Source organism: Podarcis vaucheri, assembly GCF_965113315.1.
Source record: "Podarcis vaucheri genome assembly, chromosome: 7".
NCBI classification, from domain to species: Eukaryota; Metazoa; Chordata; class Lepidosauria; order Squamata; family Lacertidae; genus Podarcis; species Podarcis vaucheri.
Window position 1 is genome coordinate 65,383,208 of NC_138765.1, and position 20,952 is coordinate 65,404,159.

At 43.3% G+C, this 20,952-nt stretch overlaps 1 protein-coding gene across 2 annotated transcripts in view; it reads right to left on the reverse strand.

Moving 5' to 3' along the window:
- The window catches only part of LOC309537786 (neural-cadherin-like), a 102,607-nt gene that overhangs the window by 61,871 nt on the left and 19,784 nt on the right, over positions 1 to 20,952 (reverse strand). For both annotated transcript variants that reach the window (XM_082232834.1, XM_082232835.1), the window contains exon 2: positions 36 to 233. In XM_082232834.1, the coding sequence (XP_082088960.1) occupies positions 36 to 233 (198 nt within the window). The remainder of the gene's footprint in view (positions 1 to 35; positions 234 to 20,952) is intronic.

Consider the following 20,952-nt stretch of genomic DNA (forward strand, 5'->3'; position numbering starts at 1 on the left):
AACACTCCACCTGTGCTTTTAGAAGCTGCATTTACCTTCTACCAGAAAATATTCAACGGCTCCATTTTCATCTTCATCTTGATCCTTAGCCAAGAGCTTGTACACTTTTGTGCCTGCTGCAGCTTTAGGGGAAACAGTTGCTAGGTAAGGGAAAGGCTCCATGACCCATTCAGGGACATTGTCATTTACATCTGTCACTGTGAGGTCCAAATGCACCAGGTACCAATTCTTTCCTGTTGGTTAAGAGGGAAAAGTGTGTTAGCATGAATGGACTTTTCAAGGCAACAATAGTAGTGCTGTGAGGTTTTGGGGGGGAATGGGGGGAAGGAGGCTGCATGCCAAGACCCTTCTAACCCCTGGATCCAGCAAGTGTTTAAATATAAGCCAGGCTAGCTTCCTGAGCAGGTGATCACCTGGGTGATGGTCCATTAAGTGGAACAAAGGAATTGGCTTGAGACTGGAAAATGGGTGGGACCCCTTAGGCAGAAGGACAAATCCTGAGCTGAAAATTGCAGTGATACGAGTCAAAAGAAAAGCAGCAAGCTGGAGAGAGAATCAAACCAATGCTTGGTTTCTGTCTGAATCCAAGGCTAAAACTCTCTCTTTTGCAGTTTTCACATCTCTTCACATGTGGGTCACCTATCAAAGCATATACCATATTTTTCACTTGTTTGGTTAGCTTGTGTGACCTAACAACTGTTCAGTGAACTTTAGATAGTTTCCTGCCATCTGTGCACAAGAAACTCATACCCTCTAATATTCCTCAGATCAAAATAGGGACTTTTCTCACTTACCCACAACTGACCCTCTTCAAACCCACATTTTTTGTGTGTTTCCTCCCCCCTCAAACATTTCCTGTCAGAAGAAGAGTGCGCACCACCAGTAGCACAACAACAGGACATAGCACACACACAAACCCCACCATCCTGAAAAATCTCCTTAATCCCAATTTTATTTTATTTTCTTCTTTGGGAGCTTTATAAAAAGAAAAACACACACACCAATACAGTCATACCTCGGGTTACAGACGCTTCAGGTTGTGTGTTTTCCGGTTACGGACGCACCAAAACCTGGAAGTACTGGAATGGGTTACTTCCAGGTTTCAGCGCTTGCGCATGCGCAGAACTACTAAGTCATGCTTTGCACATGCACAGAAGCACCGAAGCGCAGACACGGCGCTGCAGGTTGCAGATACTGCACGTTGCGAACGTGCCTACCGCACAGATCACTTTCGCAACCTGAATTTTAGACAAAGATAAGATTAGACCCAGAACCACAAAGCCCATTTCCTTTGCACTTTGCTACTGCCTGGCATCCACCAAGAGCCTTTAAGAGCACCAGAAGCTGCTGACTCTTTTCCCGCTCACTCTGATCTCTGTGGTGTCTCCGCACTTGCGCGAAGAATTCGTGGCAGTTTCTGCCGCTGCTGTGGAGATGGCCAAAACTGGGCTGGTGTACATCATAAAGGAATTCTGGGTGATTACGGCTGGTGTGTGGAGCACTGCGGTGTGTGGAAATGCCCATTTGTGCCCTAATGTCTCAATTGGCCCTCGAGTTGAACAGAGAACTGCTAAAACGGCCTCCGCATCTGTTGCCGTTTTGAATTATTTCTCAGCGTGCTTGAAGTCTGCCGTTGCAGGAAGCATTCGAAATCTGGGGGCGTGATCGCTGCTGCTGCGTTCTGGACAAATGGCGTGCAATTGCAAGCATCCTATACAGAAAGAAGCACACTCTTGGTGCACTAAAAAGAACACCCCGCTCCCTCATACGGAGTGCTCTAAATATAAACCTTTGTCACATACCCTTTTATCTCGTAAACAGTATAATCTTCTTGTGGTACTCTTAATATCCCTGAAGCACCTCTAGGGCAAGCAGTATAATACACTTGCTTTCCTTCTCAACTACCTCCCTGCTGCCGTGGGGGGTGGGTGAAAAAGAACCTATGTGGCTGGGAAGTGTATTTTTTACTTCAAATATAGGAGTTTTACCCTTTACAGTAGATTTCCAGTGATACCATTAGAGTAGGACTTTGGAGAGGGTCCAAAAAAATAGCAGGGCATTTTGAAGTGCAGTTAACCCATAACCATCTAAAAGGGTTATGTGCACTGACAGCCAGTGTGGTATAGTGGTTAGTGGGAGAGATCAGGGTTCAAGTCCCCACTCAGCCAAGAAGCTCACTGGGTGACCAGTGACCACTGGGTGACCACTGGGTGGCCAGCCACTGTCTCTCAGCCTAACCCACTTCACAGGGTTGTTGTGACGACAAAATGGAGAGAGGGGAAACCATGTACGCCACCTTGAGCACTATGGAAGAAATGCAACAGGTGTAACAAAGGAAGAGACGGGGCCATGGAATCCAAAGTCTAAAACTAATTTCACCCACTGAATATCTCTTGTTTGTCTTTCTGTTTATCCGTCAGGGATCTGTACAATGTGTCACATGGTAAGAGGTCTGTCGGGATGTCTCACGACAAGGTAGCAAGTTTAGCATGTACTATCATAATCTGATGTCTATAAACAACCAGTAAGTGGATTCCGGTTAGGAAAATTCCCTGGCGCAGTGATTAACTATGCCAAGTTTCTTAGTATAGACTCCAAAGCATTAACCTTTTATAACCCTTAAGTACTTTCTGTCCTTTCTAAAAATAAGAGTGGGATCCTCAACCACCCACCACCCCACACCAGCATCCACAGAGCTGAGCAAGGTTATGTCCATTGCACCACAATGAACCTAGTTTTTTACAAGTGTGAAAGTTAATAATAATAATAATTTATTATTTCTACCCCGCCCGTCTGGCTGGGTTTCCCCAGCCACTCTGGGCAGCTTCCAACAGAATATTAAAATACAATAATCTATTAAACATTAAAAGCCTTCCTAAACAGGGCTGCCTTCAGATGTCTTCTAAAAGTCTGGTAGTTGTTCTTCTCTTTGACATCTGATGGGAGGGCGTTCCACAGGGGGGGGGGTGCCACTACCAAGAAGGCCCTCTGCCTGGTTCCCTGTAACTTGGCTTCTTGCAGCGAGAGAACCACCAGAAGGCCTTCAGCACTGGACCACGATGGGGGTGGAGACGCTCCTTCAGGTATACTGAAGGTTAAACTTTGTTCAGACTGCAAAATCCTTTTTGATAATTTTCCGTGCGGATTTGGGGGCCCATAAGTAAGCAGAGAGATGCAAGACACAGAGGGCGGGGGAGGCAGCTTACAAAAAAAAACTAGTACAAAGTTGGTCCAGCCATGCAAGAAAGCTGCGTCCACTTTTGCACCACTCCACTCCTATGCAAGTGTGAATTTTGCTCCTGCAGCTCATGAGCAGAGGCAGCCCATGTGGTTTCTTCCTGATGTTTTGGACTACAACTCCCATCGTCCCTGGCTGCTGGCTATGCTGCCTGGGGCGAAGGGCATTCTACACTGGCTATTGCTGTCCGACACACTCAGCAGAAGCTGCAATGTGATGGACAGGACTGCGTAGAAGAAGCCAACGACCCATGGGGGGAGGGGTGGGGAAAGCATGGGGTGAGCGTTTGAAATTAAGATCCCCATCCCACCACCAGTTCAAATGCTTTCAAGCAATTTTTAGTCCGCTGGAGGATGTTTTGAAGCTCAGTCAAATGCAGAGTGTGGAGCTGGGGTTTTTGCAGCATGTTTTAAAATTGGTGAAAACCACAGGAGGGGGAGACTGTTCTTGTGCTCTGATCCTACTGACAGGTTTCCCCAAAGGCATCTGGTTGGCCACTGTGAGAACAGGATGGGCAATTGGTCTGATCCAGCAGACCTCTTCTTACCTTCTTAAGATGGTTTAGCAAAATTGATGGGATGGCATCACCATCACAGGCCCAATTCACATTGCTGTTTTGGACATTTAAAGGCTTTCATATGTTGTTGGACTAGTGTGCTTGAAGAACCCCATCTCTTACCCATACATTAAGATCTTCAGTTGAGGGCCTCCATCTGAGGTGAACCCAGGTTGTTATTTACCAAGTCTGTGTAAATAAATACTATTTTATCTGCATTTACCTTGGCGTTAATTGCTAATTCCCTCCCTATAAGCAAGAGTGTACTGGCACTGATTAATTGGCAAGAAATATAGAGGGCAATCATCATTCTGGCAAACTTTCTGCAAATCAAGCTCAAAACCTCTTCTCCATGAATACATGTGTAAATAAGAAGAAAGGAAATCCTGGGAGCCTTCTCAGTGACAGCCCAGATGTGGAATGCACTACCCAGAAAGGTTCAGCTTCATGGTCCTTTTTTCACCAGGGAAAAGCCTTTAAAAATAAAATCCCTAGGTTTTTTTAGATGCATTTTGAAGACTGCTGTTTTATTCTGCTTTTACAATTGTGTGACTCTCTCCCCCTTTTCTGTTGTTTTTACATTTTAGTCTTTTTGTAAACCATCCTGGGAATATGATTGAAGGGCGGGCATGAAAACATTTATAAATTAATAAATAGCCTCTCCATTGATTTCAGCAGAGAACGTGCTGAGGAGGTGGCCTCATGCCTGAAAAGGGCCGGTGGGCAAAACATCAGCCTACCAGAGAAAATCCTCTTGCCCCCTGTTTTTCTCCTGAAATCAATGGACACCATAGACCCCTTCAGGAATTACATACTTATTAAGCAAACACTTGTGGGGGTGAGGACGGTTGTGTAAGCTCCAGCCTCTATCAAACCCCACCACCACCCCCGCTTGCACATTTTAAAAACTTGGTGCGGGAGGGTTCTGACATGTATAGGTAGCCTTCGTGAGCACAGGAGGGGGCTCTGCCACTTCAAAAAGTCACCCCCTAATTCACAGAAGACAGCAACAGGGATTGGAGCTATTTATGCCTTTATAATAATAATAATAATTATTATTAATGCATTTAATTTATACCCCACCCTTTCTCCCGATGGAGACCAGAGCAGCAAACAGATACACAGTTTAAAAACAAGAACATTCTGAAAGAGTTAGAACATTCTAAAAGCAATGACAGCTAAAAACAGTCTTCCATCCAGTGATCTTGGGGCTGCCAGGAACAGTCTTCTTCAGCCTCCAAATGCCAGGGTAAAGAAAAATGTTTTTTCCTGAAAGTTAATAATGTTGGGGACAGGCACATCACACTAGGGCAGGGATTCTACAAAACAGGGGAACCACCACTGAGAAGACCCTGTCCTGGGTCAGCGCTAACTGGGTAGCCCCTGGGGGTGCCCCCACCACCACCAAGGTCTCACCTATTAGTTGAGGGTCCACTGTGGTTGGTACTGAGGAAGGCACTCGTTCAGGTATTTGGGTCCCAAGCCATTTAGGGCTTGGTATGCTAGCACCTATACCTTTAATTGGGCCTGGCAGTTCACTGGCAGCCAGTGCAGGGCTTTCAGGACCAGTGGCACAAGGTCCCTTCACGCTGCCCCTCTTAGCAACCTAGTAAATGCACTCTGCACTAGCTGCAGCCACTGGACTGTCTTCAAGGGCAGCCCCGTATAGAGCACATTACAATAGTCCAGGCAAAAAAATTATCTAGAGCATGGACAATTGAGGCCAGGCTATCTGGGTCCAGAAATGGCCTCAGCTAGCCCCCTTGTCCTCACTGCCTCCCTCGTATGTTTATTTAACGTGCCTCCATTAGTTTCAATAAGCAGATTGCAAACTGTGCACAGAGGGGAACAAATTATCAAGGATTTGCGAGCAATTTGGAGGGTGGGGAAGTGTCTGCAAAGCTCCTCAAGGTCTTGCAAGCTTTTCACAGAGCTTGCTCCCAAATCCCTGGCAGTTTTCAAAGTGAATGGACAAGGTTGTTCTCCTGTTCCTAACACACAATTTGCTGGCCTGTAAATCTGCGTTTTTAAATTGGCCGACGGGATCCAGAGCAGGCCATCCCGGCCCTCGTAAACCGAGGCACAATCACACTACACTCTTAAACCTGCTTATTTATTGGAATTGTTTATATATCCAACCTTTCAGGATACAGCTTTCTTCCAAGGCAGCTTGCAAGAAACATTACACCACATTTAAGACCACAACAAAGCATTATAACAAATATATAAATAAAATATTAAAGTACCAAAGAAAAGGTTATCAGTACCTTTCCCACAGGGCTGTTTTGGTAGCATGGCTGGAGAAAATAACAGCGCCCAAAATTCTTTGGCTGGGGTGCTTTAAATGTATGGTGTGTATGGAACTCCTCCCCCTCTCCCCTATGTGGCAATGCTGAAGTGAGAAGCCTTTTAAAGAAGATCACGCCAGATGGGTGCAGGATATGAACACCCTTCACAGATTTGCAGATGTGCAGCTCTTTAATGAGATATGGTGTTACATCTGCCCATTTTATTGCACAAAAATTATCTTCGATTGCATCAGTTGGAATGGGAAAATTGGGATATTGAAACTATGTATGTAAACATGTAGATAAAAAGGTAGAGGACTCCTGGATGGTTAAGTCCAATCAAAGGCGACTTGGGGTTGCGGCGCTCATCTTGCTTTCAGGCTAAGGGAGCAGGCATTTGTCCACAGACAGCTTTCCAGGTCATGTGGCTAGCATGACTAAACTGCTTCTGGCATGACGGGACACCATGACAGAAACCAGAGCGCACGGAAACACCGTTTACCTTCCCACCACAGCAGTACCTATTTATCTACTTGCACTGGCATGCTTTAGAACTGCTAGGTTGCCAGAAGCTGGGACAGAGCAATGGGAGCTCACCCCATTGTGTTTAGACCACAGCACCACCTGCATCCCTACACGAACATGTAGAACACGCTAGCTAGAGACTCCTCAGTTGGATGGTCCCTGCACCTAGAAAAGACTACGGCCACTTGCAAATCCAGCCCCACTTCCCACAAACTCTAACGGTGACGTCTCTGACTTCTTCCTGCACCACCCGCCATAGTTAAAAGAGTTGCAGTGCAGAGATTTAGACAGGGCTGCACATTTCTGTGCCGTGGCCTACAAACACGACTAGACAAGTTGTAGAAACAAATCTCACAGCGCCCGGCAAAGCATAAGCCGACAAGGGCTTGCCAGAGGACTGAGGAAGCGATGAAGGGACTGACACGGACAATAATGTATAATGCATGCAGGCGAGGGCATGTGGAGGGATTTCCAAGCCACCCTTGCAGGGGAGAGAGGCTGCCTTACATTAAGCAGCACCAGCAGCTGTTTTGAAGGGTGTTCTTCGTTCATGCTGGTTAATTCAATCTGTGCTCTCAAATAATTAAAGCTCTTTTTAAAAAAAAAGAACTGCAGAAATGTTTTATATTTGTTGTTAGCCGCCCTGAGCCCGGTTTTTAAACTGAGAAGGGCAGGGTATAAATAAAAAAAATTATTATTATTATTAATCCTGCAGGACATCTGAGTTTGTGTGCAAAACTTCCCACTATATCAGATATAAAGGCGGAAAGCAGAATGCTGACTTAGAACTACCCAGCAAACCACGTCCAAATTAAATTAATGATTTGGTTATTTGGTTAATTGGAACCAACGATTGAAAGAATGATCCTCCTCTCCGCACACAGGGGTCTGAAGCTGAAAGACAGAAAATGTACCCTGCTTGCAGTCCCAAAGCATCTAACAGGAGAATGCCTTCTGCTCACTTTCTCCAAGATCTAGGAAGAGCTTCCTTTGGCCCTCCTTGTATCACATCACTACTGTTGTGAGCTCTGGCCTTCCGCCAAAGTCCACATCATTTTACTTGGGGCAGGGGAGGGAAGGAGTGGCCAGCATCCATTCCACACTGGGGTTCTTCAGCCAGCCCTGATATGCATAAACCATGTTGATATTGTGTGTGTGTGTGTGTGTGTGTGTGTGTGTGGAAAGACATGCACAAGAGTAGCAAGGGAGAGAGTAGCAGCTAGAAGTCTTGTTGGTATAAAGGATCCTACGAACACAACCAGACAAGTTGTGGAAACAAATCTCACAGCGCCCGGCAAAGCATAAGCAATATGTAATAAGCGTTAAACAGGAGGCGTGTGGAAATGTACCCAAACGTTATATATTGCCGTTGCTCTGAACACACAATTTCCCTCTTGAAAACCCTACTCTCACTTCCTGTCTCCTTTTGGGCTCAGCACACACTCCTCATTCTCACCTTCAAAGCCATCCACAGCCTTGTTACACACACACACACACACACACACACACAACTTGTATCCCAATGCAGAGAGGAACATCAGAAGCTGCTTCATGTCATTTCTATCACATACTACCTGGTCCTTTTATCTTTTTTTGTTTTGATTTCATGTGTTTCTGTCTTGTTTTGCATTTAAATCCTGTTTATAATTTATTACTGTAAGTTACTCGTGGAAACAAAGAATCACAAAGTTGGGAGGGTACCTCCAAGGGTCATCTAGTTCAGCCCCTTGCAATGCAGGAGTCTCAGTGAAATAATCCCTGGCAGATGCTCATCCAACCATTGCTTAAAAACCTCCAACGAAGGAAAGTAGTCCATTCCCCCATCCAACAGCTCTTACTGTCAGTTCTTCCTAGGGAACTTTATGTTACGGGGCAGAATACAAAGTTCATTAATGAACAGATTAAATAAACTGGAGGTGCCTGGGATTGAATTTCCACCCTTCTGCACACAAAGCAGGCGCTCTACCACTGTTCATGGCCTTGCCTTATTCAGCTCCACCACCCAAAGGTCTCCACTTCCTTCAGACAGCTCCACTCTTCCTCATTTCTCCTTTTGCCAAGAACTGCATCCCACAACACCTGTGTGATGCCATCTCACTCCTTCACTTACTCCATTTCTCATATTTTCGAAGATGTGCAAACTTAGCCTCCATAACATCCTCCAAATTCCCCCAATATCTGGTGCCCTTTGGATGTGGTTTGACTACAACTCTCATCAACCCTGCTCACTGGTTGAGGCTGATGGGAGTTGTGGTCCAGAACATCTGGCACCAGGTTGGGGATGACTGCCCTAATCTAACTAAACCGAAGTACATGCATATGAAATAAATTTGCATTTTACTTCTGTTTTCTCTGGCCACCATCTCCTTTGGCTCCCTCCGTTGTGTTGATTCATATGTAAGCAAACAGAGGGAAAGGCCTCTCCTCTTTGGCATTATGCAGTGCTGGTGCTCTAACAGCAAAAAAAAAAAAAAAAAAACCTTTAATAAAAGCAGTAGTAGCAATGATACTAGCCATGGAGATCGCACTGCTGGTTCCACAAGCACCTTCTGTTCCCATTGCAGACCAGCCAGAGAACAGCAAAGAACAAAAAAGGTTCAGCCATGCTGAGGACTGTTGGGGCTAGCGATTGACTGGAAACACAAACATCCATCCTGCTCAGAAGTCTTTGTGTGTGCAAGCTCTAGGGCTGGACGATATATTGACCGGTTTGAAGTCCATATCACAATATTAGTTTCATAATTTTGACCTGGCAATATATCACAAATCATGAGGGGTGGGTGTGGGTGTGGGTGTGTGCACGCGCGCACGCTATGCAAAAAACACAATGCAGGAAATACCATGAAGCCTGCATCACTCCATCCTTATTTCAGGCATCGTGATATATCGGTTTATCACGATATTTAGCTGATGATATATAATGATGTTGAAAACCAGAAATTGCCCAGCCCTAGCAAGCCCTGAAAGCATGCTTACCAATGTCAGTTGCTACATGATGCTAATCACACCCCACAGCCTATTTTCGTTCATCTACCCACATAACGATATAGATCATTTATTAGTGGGTTCCAAGTGCTTCAAGGAGTTAATGTTGAATTCTATCCAGGTGGTGCTTATAAGTGCTGTACTCTAAATTTTATTCGTGTGTGTGTGTGTGCGCGCGCGCGCACAGACACACACACGAGAATGTGATAAAGCTCCCTCTTAGCTACCCAGCTGAGGAAGGTCAGAAGTCACCTTTTGTTTGGAATTTATTCTGGTACATTGTTTTCAAGTGGCTTTTAAAGATGTCATCACTGGAGCAAAATGAGCCCCCTTTCACACTGGGGGAGAGAGGAACTTTATCAAACAAACAAGATTAAGTTTGACCCCTGAACTACAGCACACAGACTTCGGGACTATGACGACAAAGTGTCAAATCAAAAAGGGTGTTTTTAGCCTACGAGGCATCATTCCCCCCCCCCCATTCCTGCTCTCAAGGATCTTCAGGACCATGACGACTGCTAAGTTCTGCTGGCAGAAAACTTGAGAGAGGGAGAAATGGAAATATTATTTAAAAAACAAGATGAGTTTGACCTTTTATTTCTGTTGCCAAAGGACAGAAATTTGTCATCTCCCACCCGCACTTGTTTCTTTGCAACAAACAGAATGCTTGCTATGAATCTGAACGACTGGTACAAAGCATGCATATTTTGAGTTATTACTCTGGCTTGAAGGTCTATAATTATTGATGACAGCTGATCTTTCTTGTCCAAGCTAATTTTGCTGCGGTGTTGGGATTCTCGTACCGCTGCACAGCCTGGGTTCTGTAACAGACTCTCACCCACACAGAAAATACAGTGTCAGGTAGGAACTAGGCAGGATAGCCAACATGGCTCCTGCTGCAAGAGAACCACAGTCCTGGATCCCTACCTCACTGGTAACTTCCAATAATAGAAAATGCACAGCAAAATAAACTACTGGACTCTCTCCCACAGGAAGCCATGATGGCAGCCAACTTGGGTGGCTTTGAAAGAGGATTAGATACATTCATGGAGGAGAGTAAGGCCATCACTGGCTACTAGCCATGATGGCACTGCTCTGCCCCCAACATCTAGAGGCAGCAATGCTTCTGAGTATCTGAAAGTTGCTGAAAACCACAGGAGAGAGTGCTGTTGTGCTCAGGTCCTGTTTGCACGTTTCCCACTGAGGCATCTGGTCAACCAGTGTGGGGACAGGATGCTGGGCTAGATGGGCCATTGGCCTGATCCGGTAGGCTCTTCTTATGCTCGAATATCCCCAATACACAGCAACCAATGAAGCATAATGATCTCACATCATGCACTACCCTGTGGCACTAGATCAACTTTTGCCATCCTGGCAATTGCTGGATCAGCTGAGCTGCTGCTTTCAGAAGCATTCACATTTTCCTTGTATAGTTTCAGCCTCAGACGTACAAGTTCATCATAGAAATCTGCCTTATACCAGGTCAGATCCCAGCACAGAGTGCAGTTTTGTCTACTCTGACAGGCAGCAGCTCTCCAGGATCTGATTCAGAGGCCTTCCCTACTGCCTGGTTCTTGTAACTGGAGATGCCACAGGTTGAATCTGGGATCTTCAGTAGGCAAAGCATTTCTATCTCCACCATTCTTTGATATCTCTTTGACATCTTCTCCAGTGTATGATTTTCAGTAAATGCATTTTCTTGCTCCTTATTAAACTTTAGGGCTTCAGAGACTCCCTGTTCCCAACCTTCATCAGTCAAAGCAACTCATTTTCCAAGAACAAAAGAAGAGCCCTGCTGGATCAGGCCAACGGCCAGACCTAGTCCAGCATCCTGTCCTCACAGTGGCTAACAAGATGCCCCAATGGGAAGCCCATGAGCAAAACCCAAGCACGAGAGCAGTCTCTCGTCCTGTGGTTTCTAGAAACTGGCATAAAGCAAATTATGAAGTAGCTTCTATCTACTTTATCTCATGACAGTAGGCTGCCATAGGAGTATTTATCAAGAGACAATGCACAAAAAGAGTATTTCCACACTAGCTAGACTATTTGGATTCTCCAAAAGCATCATGCAAGTGTACCCAGCAATAAATCCAAACAAGGTTAATGAAACCTACTCTCAGGTACATTTACACAGCATTTCAGATTAGTTCCAATCACTTTGACAAAGCAAGTTTTTATTTGAATCTACGTAACATGCTTAGATCACACCTTTCCTTGGACAGGGTCATGAACTCAACCCTGAGCAGTGGTTCAGTCTCTGAACCAAGGGGCAGATAGATAGATCATCAGGAGGACCAACGGCACAAGCAATGGGCATCCTGAACCCAGGCTCAGATCCCAACCTGGAACTTCAGCCCATCAGCTGAGAGATCTTCAACCAGAGATTCTTGAATTGGGAGTCCCAAAGATAGCAAACCATGGACCAGATTCTTCTGAGGGACCAACCCCCTGATGAGAGTTAACAGAGAGATGAGCAAGTGATAAGCTCCAGGCCAGAGGTCTGCTCCTGTAAAGCCTTCACTACTCAGGAACAGGGTTGAACAGGGGTGGGGGAGAAGAAACACACAGGACGAGGACATAAGGAAGGGATGAGGAATCTGGGGCTCTCCAGATGTACTTGAACTCCATCAGCCCCAGAAAATAAAGTAGATGGTCAACTATGATGGGAGCTGGAGTTCAACAGCAGCTGGAAAGCCACAGGTTTTCCGTGCCTGTTGAGTCCAAGGCCAGGGGTTCCCAAAATGTAATCTGCAGATCACTAGAGTTCTGTGAACTTCACGTGCTCCGTAGCATATCTCTAAAAATGCAATCGAAAATCATACACATCTAGCACAGTGCATTATAATTGCTACAACAGGCAGAAAAACTGAGTGATCTAACCAAGACCTTCACTGAATTTCAAATGGTTCATGGGCCAAAAAAAGGTGGGGAGAATCACTGCCCTCAGCATCAGAGCATTTGAGTACCTTGGCTGCTTAGAACTATCCAAGGTCCTGAAACTCCTGCCTGGCCTTATCTACCACCCTAATGGATAGATTACCTGTACAGTGGTAAAGCTAAAGGTAAAGGGACCCCTGACCATTAGGTCCAGTCGTGGCCGACTCTGGGGTTGCAGCACTCATCTCACTTTATTGGCCGAGAGAGCCGGCGTACAGCTTCCAGGTCATGTGGCCAGCATGACTTAGCCCATTCTGGCGAACCAGAGCAGCGCATGGAAACGCTGTTTACCTTCCCGCCAGAGCGGTACCTATTTATCTACTTGCACTTTGATGTGCTTTCAAACTGCTAGGTTGGCAGGAGAAGGGACTGAGCAACAGGAGCTCACCCCGTCACGGGGATACAAACTGCCAAACTTCTGATCGGCAAGTCCTAGGCTCTGTGGTTTAACCCAAAGTGCCACCTGCGTCCCTGTACAGTGGTACCTCTGGTTAAGCACTTAATTCATTCCGGAGGTCTGTTCTTAACCTGAAACAGTTCTTGACCTGAAGCACCACTTTAGCTAATGGGGCCTCCCACTGCCGAGGTATTATTTCTGGGTTAGCGGAGTCTGTAACCTGAAGCGGATGTAACCTGAGGTACCACTGTAAATGGACCAAACCTCTCCACTTCCCTTGAGATCCTTTCCTAGACCCCTGGGCTCCTTCTTGCTGTCAGATCAAGTAGCCGAAACCAGATACTAACTAACCCCCTCTCAGTCTTAACTCACTGACTCTTGGCCTCTGCGACAAGTGACATCAACACTCTGGCCCCCTGTGTGACCAAGAGGCAGGAGAGCCACAGGAAATAGTACCGTGTTTACTCCACACCATAATGAAGCTATAAATCTACAGAGCAGTAGTTACTACAGTTTTACTACCAGAGCTAACAATGCCAAGAGCAAACAGGGACAAGAATAATGTTTCTTATTAGTAGTAGGCTAATAAGAGGACCTTTAAGTAACAGGCAAGGCATGGATGAAGAGAAGCCACAGGCTTACAGTGAGTTAGGGGCAAATCAGAAAGAGTCCAGCTGCTGTATCAGACCAAGGCCTATCTAATCCAGCATCCCTGCTTCCTACAGCAGGATCCCTTTGGGAAGTACACAAGCAGAGCACGAGAGCGATAGCACTTTCCCACTGTTGCTACCCGGTGGCTGGCATCCAGAAGCCTCCAGTCTTGCAGGTGGTACATGGTCATCAGGACTAGGTGCCCTAATTCATGTAACCTTTATACTCCACGTCATGCAGCCTGTATCAAACCAGAGTGTCCTGGCCATGCAAACCCCTATTTATTTATTTATCTATTCATATCTCATCTTGCAATATAAAAACATTCTCAGGGAAGCAAACGGAAAACAAACCAAACAGGAAACAAAAAACACAGCAGTAATAAAACACCGATATATTTATAAATATAAATACTGAGCCAGGCAACAAGAAGTATCTCATCGGAGTTCAAGAACAAATGTCAGTGGAGCAAAAACATTCAAGGAAAGGAAAAGAATATGGAAAAAAAAAATTGACTTCCGGTCGGTGCCAGCGCTTAATGGCGGTCCTACCTCCGAGCTCCGGAGAAGGACTGCTCCGCAAGTTCGGGTCTTACCCGCTACGGCGAGCGGGGGACCCCTAAAATCTCAGGCGCTGAAGCCTGAGAACAAGGAGATTTGGTGGGCACCTTTGCGCCCCCCGGTACTGCGAAAGAGCCTTTTTAAAGGCTACGGAGCGGCATCGGGAGTGAGCGCGGTGCTGAGAGTCGTCACCCAGCCTGCGGAGTGAAGCCGCGTCGCCATAAGCGGAGAGCGCCGATTCCTTCCTGAAAGAAAATTCGGACTGAATTCCCGTGAGTAGGAGATGAAAACAATTGGGACCCTTTAAATTTTGAAAATTGGACTAAAAGCGGGGAAGTTAAATCAAGGAAGTCTGCCTCCCCCCGACTGCATGAAAGTGAAAGCAACGGAACTCTAAATCTGCATCCGTTGAAACTTGCTTTTATATAACTAAACCGGACACTCAGACCTTAGATCTCCCCTCTAGCTAGCAGGGCAGAGGGGAGGCGAAAGAGACTTTAGTAACTGCACGATCTATTTACAGTAAAAATCCTCTGCTGTCTCAGTTAATAAAAGTATGAAACGGTCTGCCTTTTAGGACAATAGGACACTGAACTGACTTTCTCCTGTAAAAGTGATACTGCGATACAAAGTTTATACAGTGCCTGGCTACAGTACATCACAAGATGAAACAGTATATATTGGGAAACTGTGGCAATTTGTAGCTACAAGCCTCCAGCTATATTTGTTTTAACTGTGTTAAAAAACTTTTCTTTTTACATCTTTGGATATTCTCCTTTGTCTTTGTACTTGGACATCTTATTTTTGGCCATTTTGATTTGCTCCCCCTAGAGGGTAAAGTAAAATTTGGCACAGCTTGGGACAGTGGAATTTTCCAACGGGGAATAGCTCCCGTGGGAAACGACCTTGACATGAGTGGTTCACAAGAAGAGATAGTTACAAGAGCCAAGACCAAGCAACAACAACAACAACAGCTGCAGCAACAGAAAAGAAAAGAGGCTCAATTTCAGGCGTAACTACTGGATCTGCAGGAACAACAGGACAAGAAAAAGGGATGGCTGTCTCTATGGATGCCGTGACAGAAGCCCTGCTTAAAATAAATCAATCTTTGGAGTCTCTGACAAAACAGACTTCAGAAAATACACAAAAATTAACAGAAATATCAGTAAGACTAAACCAGAACACAGAATCAATAAATAAATTGGTGGAGGAAAATGCTACCACGCGTAAAATTGCTGAAGATGCTAAAGCTACTGCTGGGGAGGCACAAGAGAAATTAGAGCCGATCGCTAAGAAGGTTTATGAGCACGACGCAACTTTGGCCTTGTGGGAGTTACAGAGAAAAGAGAGAAACTTGAAATTAAGATTGATTCCAGAGAATGAAAGAGACAATCTCGCGGAATATCTGACACGGGAGTTTGTTGACTGCTGGGATCTTGAAGAAGACGAATTCAAAATTACAACAGCTTTTAGACTGGGCAAAAAGCAGGACAGAAAGACCCCGAGAGATTGCCTGATTACATTTAGATCCAAGGACGAAAGAGACAAAATATTAGGACTACACTTTGAAAAGGCCTTGCAAATTGGAAATTCAGCTATACAGATCTTCAAAGATATTCCAAAATATATTCTGGATTTAAGAAACTTCTACAAGGATTTGGCTCTTCTGCTGAAGAAAAACTCCATCCGCTTCAGGTGGGAATTTCCACAAGGACTGTCATTTGACTACAGGGGAAAGAAGGTGAAGATAAAGACTATTCAAGACAAAGACAAATTTTTGGCAAGAAATCAGGAGGACCTGCAGAAGGGGACAGTGGACGTACTTGCAGAACAGAGGAGAGTACTAGACATTCTGAATCTCTCGTTTGGACAAAAACCACCACCATCAGAAGAAGAGCAACAACTTGGAGCTGTTGGAGGAGTTTTAGAAAAATAATAAGATGGCTCTGCAATTCCTTAGTTGGAATTGTAATGGACTTAATGGGCCTCTGAAGAGAAGACAAGTGTTCCATATTTTGAACAGAGAACAACTGGACTTGATATGTCTACAAGAAACTCACATAACTAGAGCCCACTTACAAATAAAAGACTAGGACAAGAATTCATTGCATCAGATAAAGTTAAGAAAAGAGGAGTTGTAATATACGTGAAAGAGAAATGGGCCCCAAAAATGATATTTAAAGATGAACAAGGGAGATATCTGGCAGTGGAGATACAAGTACAAGGAGAAAAATTTTTAGTTGTGGGAATCTACGCACCAAATGAAGGTAAATCTGACTTCTTTAAGAGACTTCATGAAACCCTGATGGACTATTTGGATTACAATATGATAATCATGGGAGACATGAATGGTGTGGTCTCCACTAACATGGACAAGGCACAAAGACTAACAGTTAGCAAGGAAGGGAGACTTCCTAAGACTTTTTTCGAAATGACGGAAAACATGGATTTGATAGATATATGGAGAACAAGGAACCCTCTGGAGAGAGAGGGAACCTTTTTCTCTCAAGCAATGATGACCTGGACCAGAATCGATCAAATTTGGATTACTAGTGGTATGGCTCCAAAGGTTAAGAAGGTGGAAATCTGCCCAAAAACTTGCTCCGACCATAATGCCGTGAGGATGGAGATGAAACTTACAACAACTGGTCAATTTAGATGGAGAATGAATGACACCCTCTTTCGAGATAAGGAGATCCTTATGAAGGCCCAAAAAACCCTAAAAGACTACTTTGAAATAAATTTGAGGGCCGACGTGGAAAAAAGAGTGATCTGGGACGCAAGTAAAGCAGTGATGAGAGGCTTCTTGATTCAACAAAATTCAATAAAGAGAAAAAAACAAAATGAGAAAAAAGAAAAGATTTTGGAAAAGATAAAGGAAGGAGAGAAAAAATTAAGAACAAAACCAAAGTCCCAGGAGATTTTAAGAGAGATTAAGTTATATCAAACACAATATATGGAATTGATGAACCAAGAGATTGAATGGAAGATAAAACAAATGAAACAAAAGACATTTGAATCAGCAAATAAATGTGGCAAACTTCTGGCATGGCAATTGAAGAAAAGGCAGAAATTAAATACGGTTACAAGCCTAGAAGTGGATGGAAAGAATATATCCAAACCTAATGAAATTAGAAACTGTTTTTTGAGTTATTTTAAAAAGCTATATACTCAAGGCCCGCAAAATGAAGAAGATATAGACAAATTTCTTGATAAATATGGATTACAAAAAATCTCTCATCAAAGTAAGATGGATCTGAACCAGAGAATAACAGAACAAGAGATAGAGGCTGCCATTCAGAACATGCAACTGGGCAAATCTCCAGGACCAGATGGACTGACTTCTAGATATTACAAATCGTTGAAGGAATGGTTGACTCAACCACTAAAAGAAGTTTGCAATGAGATCCTTGAGGGAAAGAAGGCACCTGAATCGTGGAAAGAAGCATATATTTCACTCATACCAAAGACAGAGACTGAAAAGACTCAACTGAAGAACTACCGCCCAATATCACTACTTAATGTGGATTATAAAATTTTTGCAGATATTTTGGCAAAAAGATTTAAAAGAGTGTTGATGGAAAGGATTCATAAGAACCAAGCAGGCTTTCTCCCTAAAAGACACCTGGCAGACAATGTAAGGAATGTAATAGACATTTTGGAAAAGCTAGAGGTGAATATAAACACTAAAGCAGTACTGATTTTTGTGGATGCGGAGAAAGCCTTTGACAATATTTCTTGGAGCTTTATGATAAAGAACCTGCATGGGATGGGGGTAGGCCAAGGTTTTGAGAATGGTATGGCTGCAGTATATTCTGATCAAAAGGCTAAATTGATTGTAAACAACGTAGTAACTGAGGAACTTAAGATAGAAAAAGGAACACGACAGGGGTGCCCAATTTCCCCATTACTTTTTATTTCAGTTCTGGAGGTGTTGCTGAATATGATAAGGAATGACCAGCAGGTTAAAGGAGTGCAGGTCGGAGCTAAACATTATAAGTTAAGAGCGTTTGCAGATGACTTAGTATTGACTTTACAAGAGCCAATCACTAGTACGAAAAAGGTTTTAGAAATAATACAACAGTTTGGCCAGGTAGCTGGATTTAAGTTGAATAAACAAAAAACCAAAGTTTTAGGAAAAAACTTAACAGACATGGAAAAGGAGAAATTCCAAGAAGAGACAGGGCTGACAGTGGTTAAGAAGGTGAAATACCTAGGGGTTTATTTGACATCTAAAAATGTGAATTTGTATAAGGACAATTATGAAAAATGTTGGTCAGAAATCAAAAAAGATCTAGAAACATGGTCAAATTTGAAATTGTCAATGTTAGGCCGAATTGCGGTGATTAAAATGAATGTATTGCCTAGAATGCTATTTTTGTTCCAGACCTTGCAGATTCTTGACAAGATGGAATGTTTCAAGAGGTGGCAGAAAGATATTTCGAAATTTGTCTGGCAGGGCAAAAAGCCCAGAATTAAATTCAAAATATTGACAGATGCAAAAGAAAGAGGGGGTTTTGCCCTGCCGGACTTAAAATTGTACTATGAGGCAGCAGCTTTTTGCTGGGTGAAAGAATGGATGCTCCTCGAGAATACGGACATTTTGGATCTGGAGGGTTTTAACAATGCTTTTGGTTGGCATGCATATTTATGGTATGACAAAGTTAATAGTGCCTTTAAAAATCATATTGTTAGAAAAGCACTATATAATGTTTGGATAAGATATAAAGACCTGTTGGAAAACAAAACCCCTAGATGGGTGTCACCAGTGAAGGCTAAAGCAGTGAAGAAACTCAATATGGAGGTCGGATGGCCGAAGTATTGGGAAATTTTGGAACAGGATGGAGATAAGCTTAAACTACAAAGCCATGAGAAAGTGAAACATAAAGTACAAAATTGGTTTCAATATCGTCAAATAATGGAGTTTTTTAAACAGGATAGGAAAATTGGCTTCCAGGTGGAAAAATCAAAACTAGAAACTGAGTTATTAGAACCCAATACTAAGATTTTATCTAGAATGTATAACTTGTTGCTGAAATGGAGTACACAGGATGAAACAGTCAAATCGGCTATGATCAAGTGGGCACAGGATGTTGGGCACAATATCATGTCAGCTGACTGGGAATGGTTATGGAACACTGGTATCAAATTCACGGCATGTAATGCCTTAAAGGAAAATATTATGAAAATGGTTTACAGGTGGTACATGACTCCAGTCAAGCTGGCAAAAATTTATCATTTGCCCGATAATAAATGTTGGAAATGTAGAGAGACTGAAGGCACCTTCTATCACCTCTGGTGGACGTGCCCGAAGATTAAGGCTTTCTGGGAAATGATCTATAATGAAATGAAAAAGGTACTTAAATGTACTTTTCCTAAAAAGCCAGAGGCCTTTCTCTTGGGCATTGTTGGCCAATTGGTGTTAAAAGGGGATAGAACTTTTTTTATGTATGCTACAACAGCAGCAAGAATACTCATCGCGAAGTATTGGAAGACACAAGATCTACCCACTCTGGAAGAATGGCAGATGAAAGTGATGGACTATATGACATTGGCTGAGATGACAGGCAGAATCCGTGACCAACGAAAGGAGACGGTGGAAGAAGAATGGAGAAAATTTAAAAGCTACCTTAAGGACTATTATAAACTTAATGAATGTTAAAGTGTTCTGGTTTTTAGAAATAAAGGGATACAGTGATATAAGGTCAGAATATAGAGAGGACTAAGATGACAGAGGTTGGAAGTAACAATTGGGAGTTGCTAAAAATTATGGACATCGGGATGCAGAAAGGGGGGGGGAAAGGGGAAGTCCAAGAAAAGAGGTTTATGAAAATATGTTATGAAACTATACGTGTATGTTTGTCTCTTTAAGTGTTTGTTTGTTATTTAAAAACTTTGTAAAACCAATAAAAATTCTATAAAAAAAAAAGAATATGGAAAAATTGGATTTCTAAATAGGTAAAATTTCAATGTTATAATATATTAAGATCAAAGATCAGGATAATAAGGAGGGAAAGAAATTGCTGAATTAATTAATTGAATTGGAACACAAAAAAGGGAGGTATGAGGAGGTCAGGGAAACAAGGATATGAATGTAAGATATGGAAAGGTTGATATTTTTTTCTGTAAGTGTACTTATTTTTTTTTATTCTGTATTTTTCTTGTATTTTTATCTTTTACTTATGTCTTTCTTGTTTTTATGTAATTCCTTTTTCTGAAACTTTAACAAATATTTTATATATTAAAAAAAACACTCAAGGAAAGGAAGGAGCAAGGGGGGTAGGTCTAGGATGAGGGGAAGTGGCTGTGCAATAGGCAAAGTCTGGGGAAGTTCCAAGGGGATAATCCTTTCTCCACACAGCAAAGTGTCTTGGGGCCTGCTAGGAAGAAAAGGGAGAAAATAACGGACCAGAATTCATCCACTTCTGATCGCTTTAGCTGTTTTGCGTCTAAGACAAAGGTAATGTTTTCAGACGTTTTTTGGGGATGGTGGTGAGGGAATCATGACTTCAAATCAGCAATAAGTATTCCAATCGTATAACTGATTAAACTCATCCGGGGTGGGGGGAGCTCTCTTTAATAGGTTAATTGCTGTTTCCACAGTCCCAGAGTTTAGAATTTGCCTCTAGACATGTCAATGCACTATGACAAATTATTAAAGATGTTGTCTGTCTTCAAAAGCCAACGTATTTTCAGACTTCTGATTTCATTAGCCTTGTACCAGTTTAGCCTCCTGCCCAAAAAAATTGCTATGAATGTTTCATAAAAAAGATTTCCTTTTATATATCAGGAATACTCAAAGTCATTATAAATAT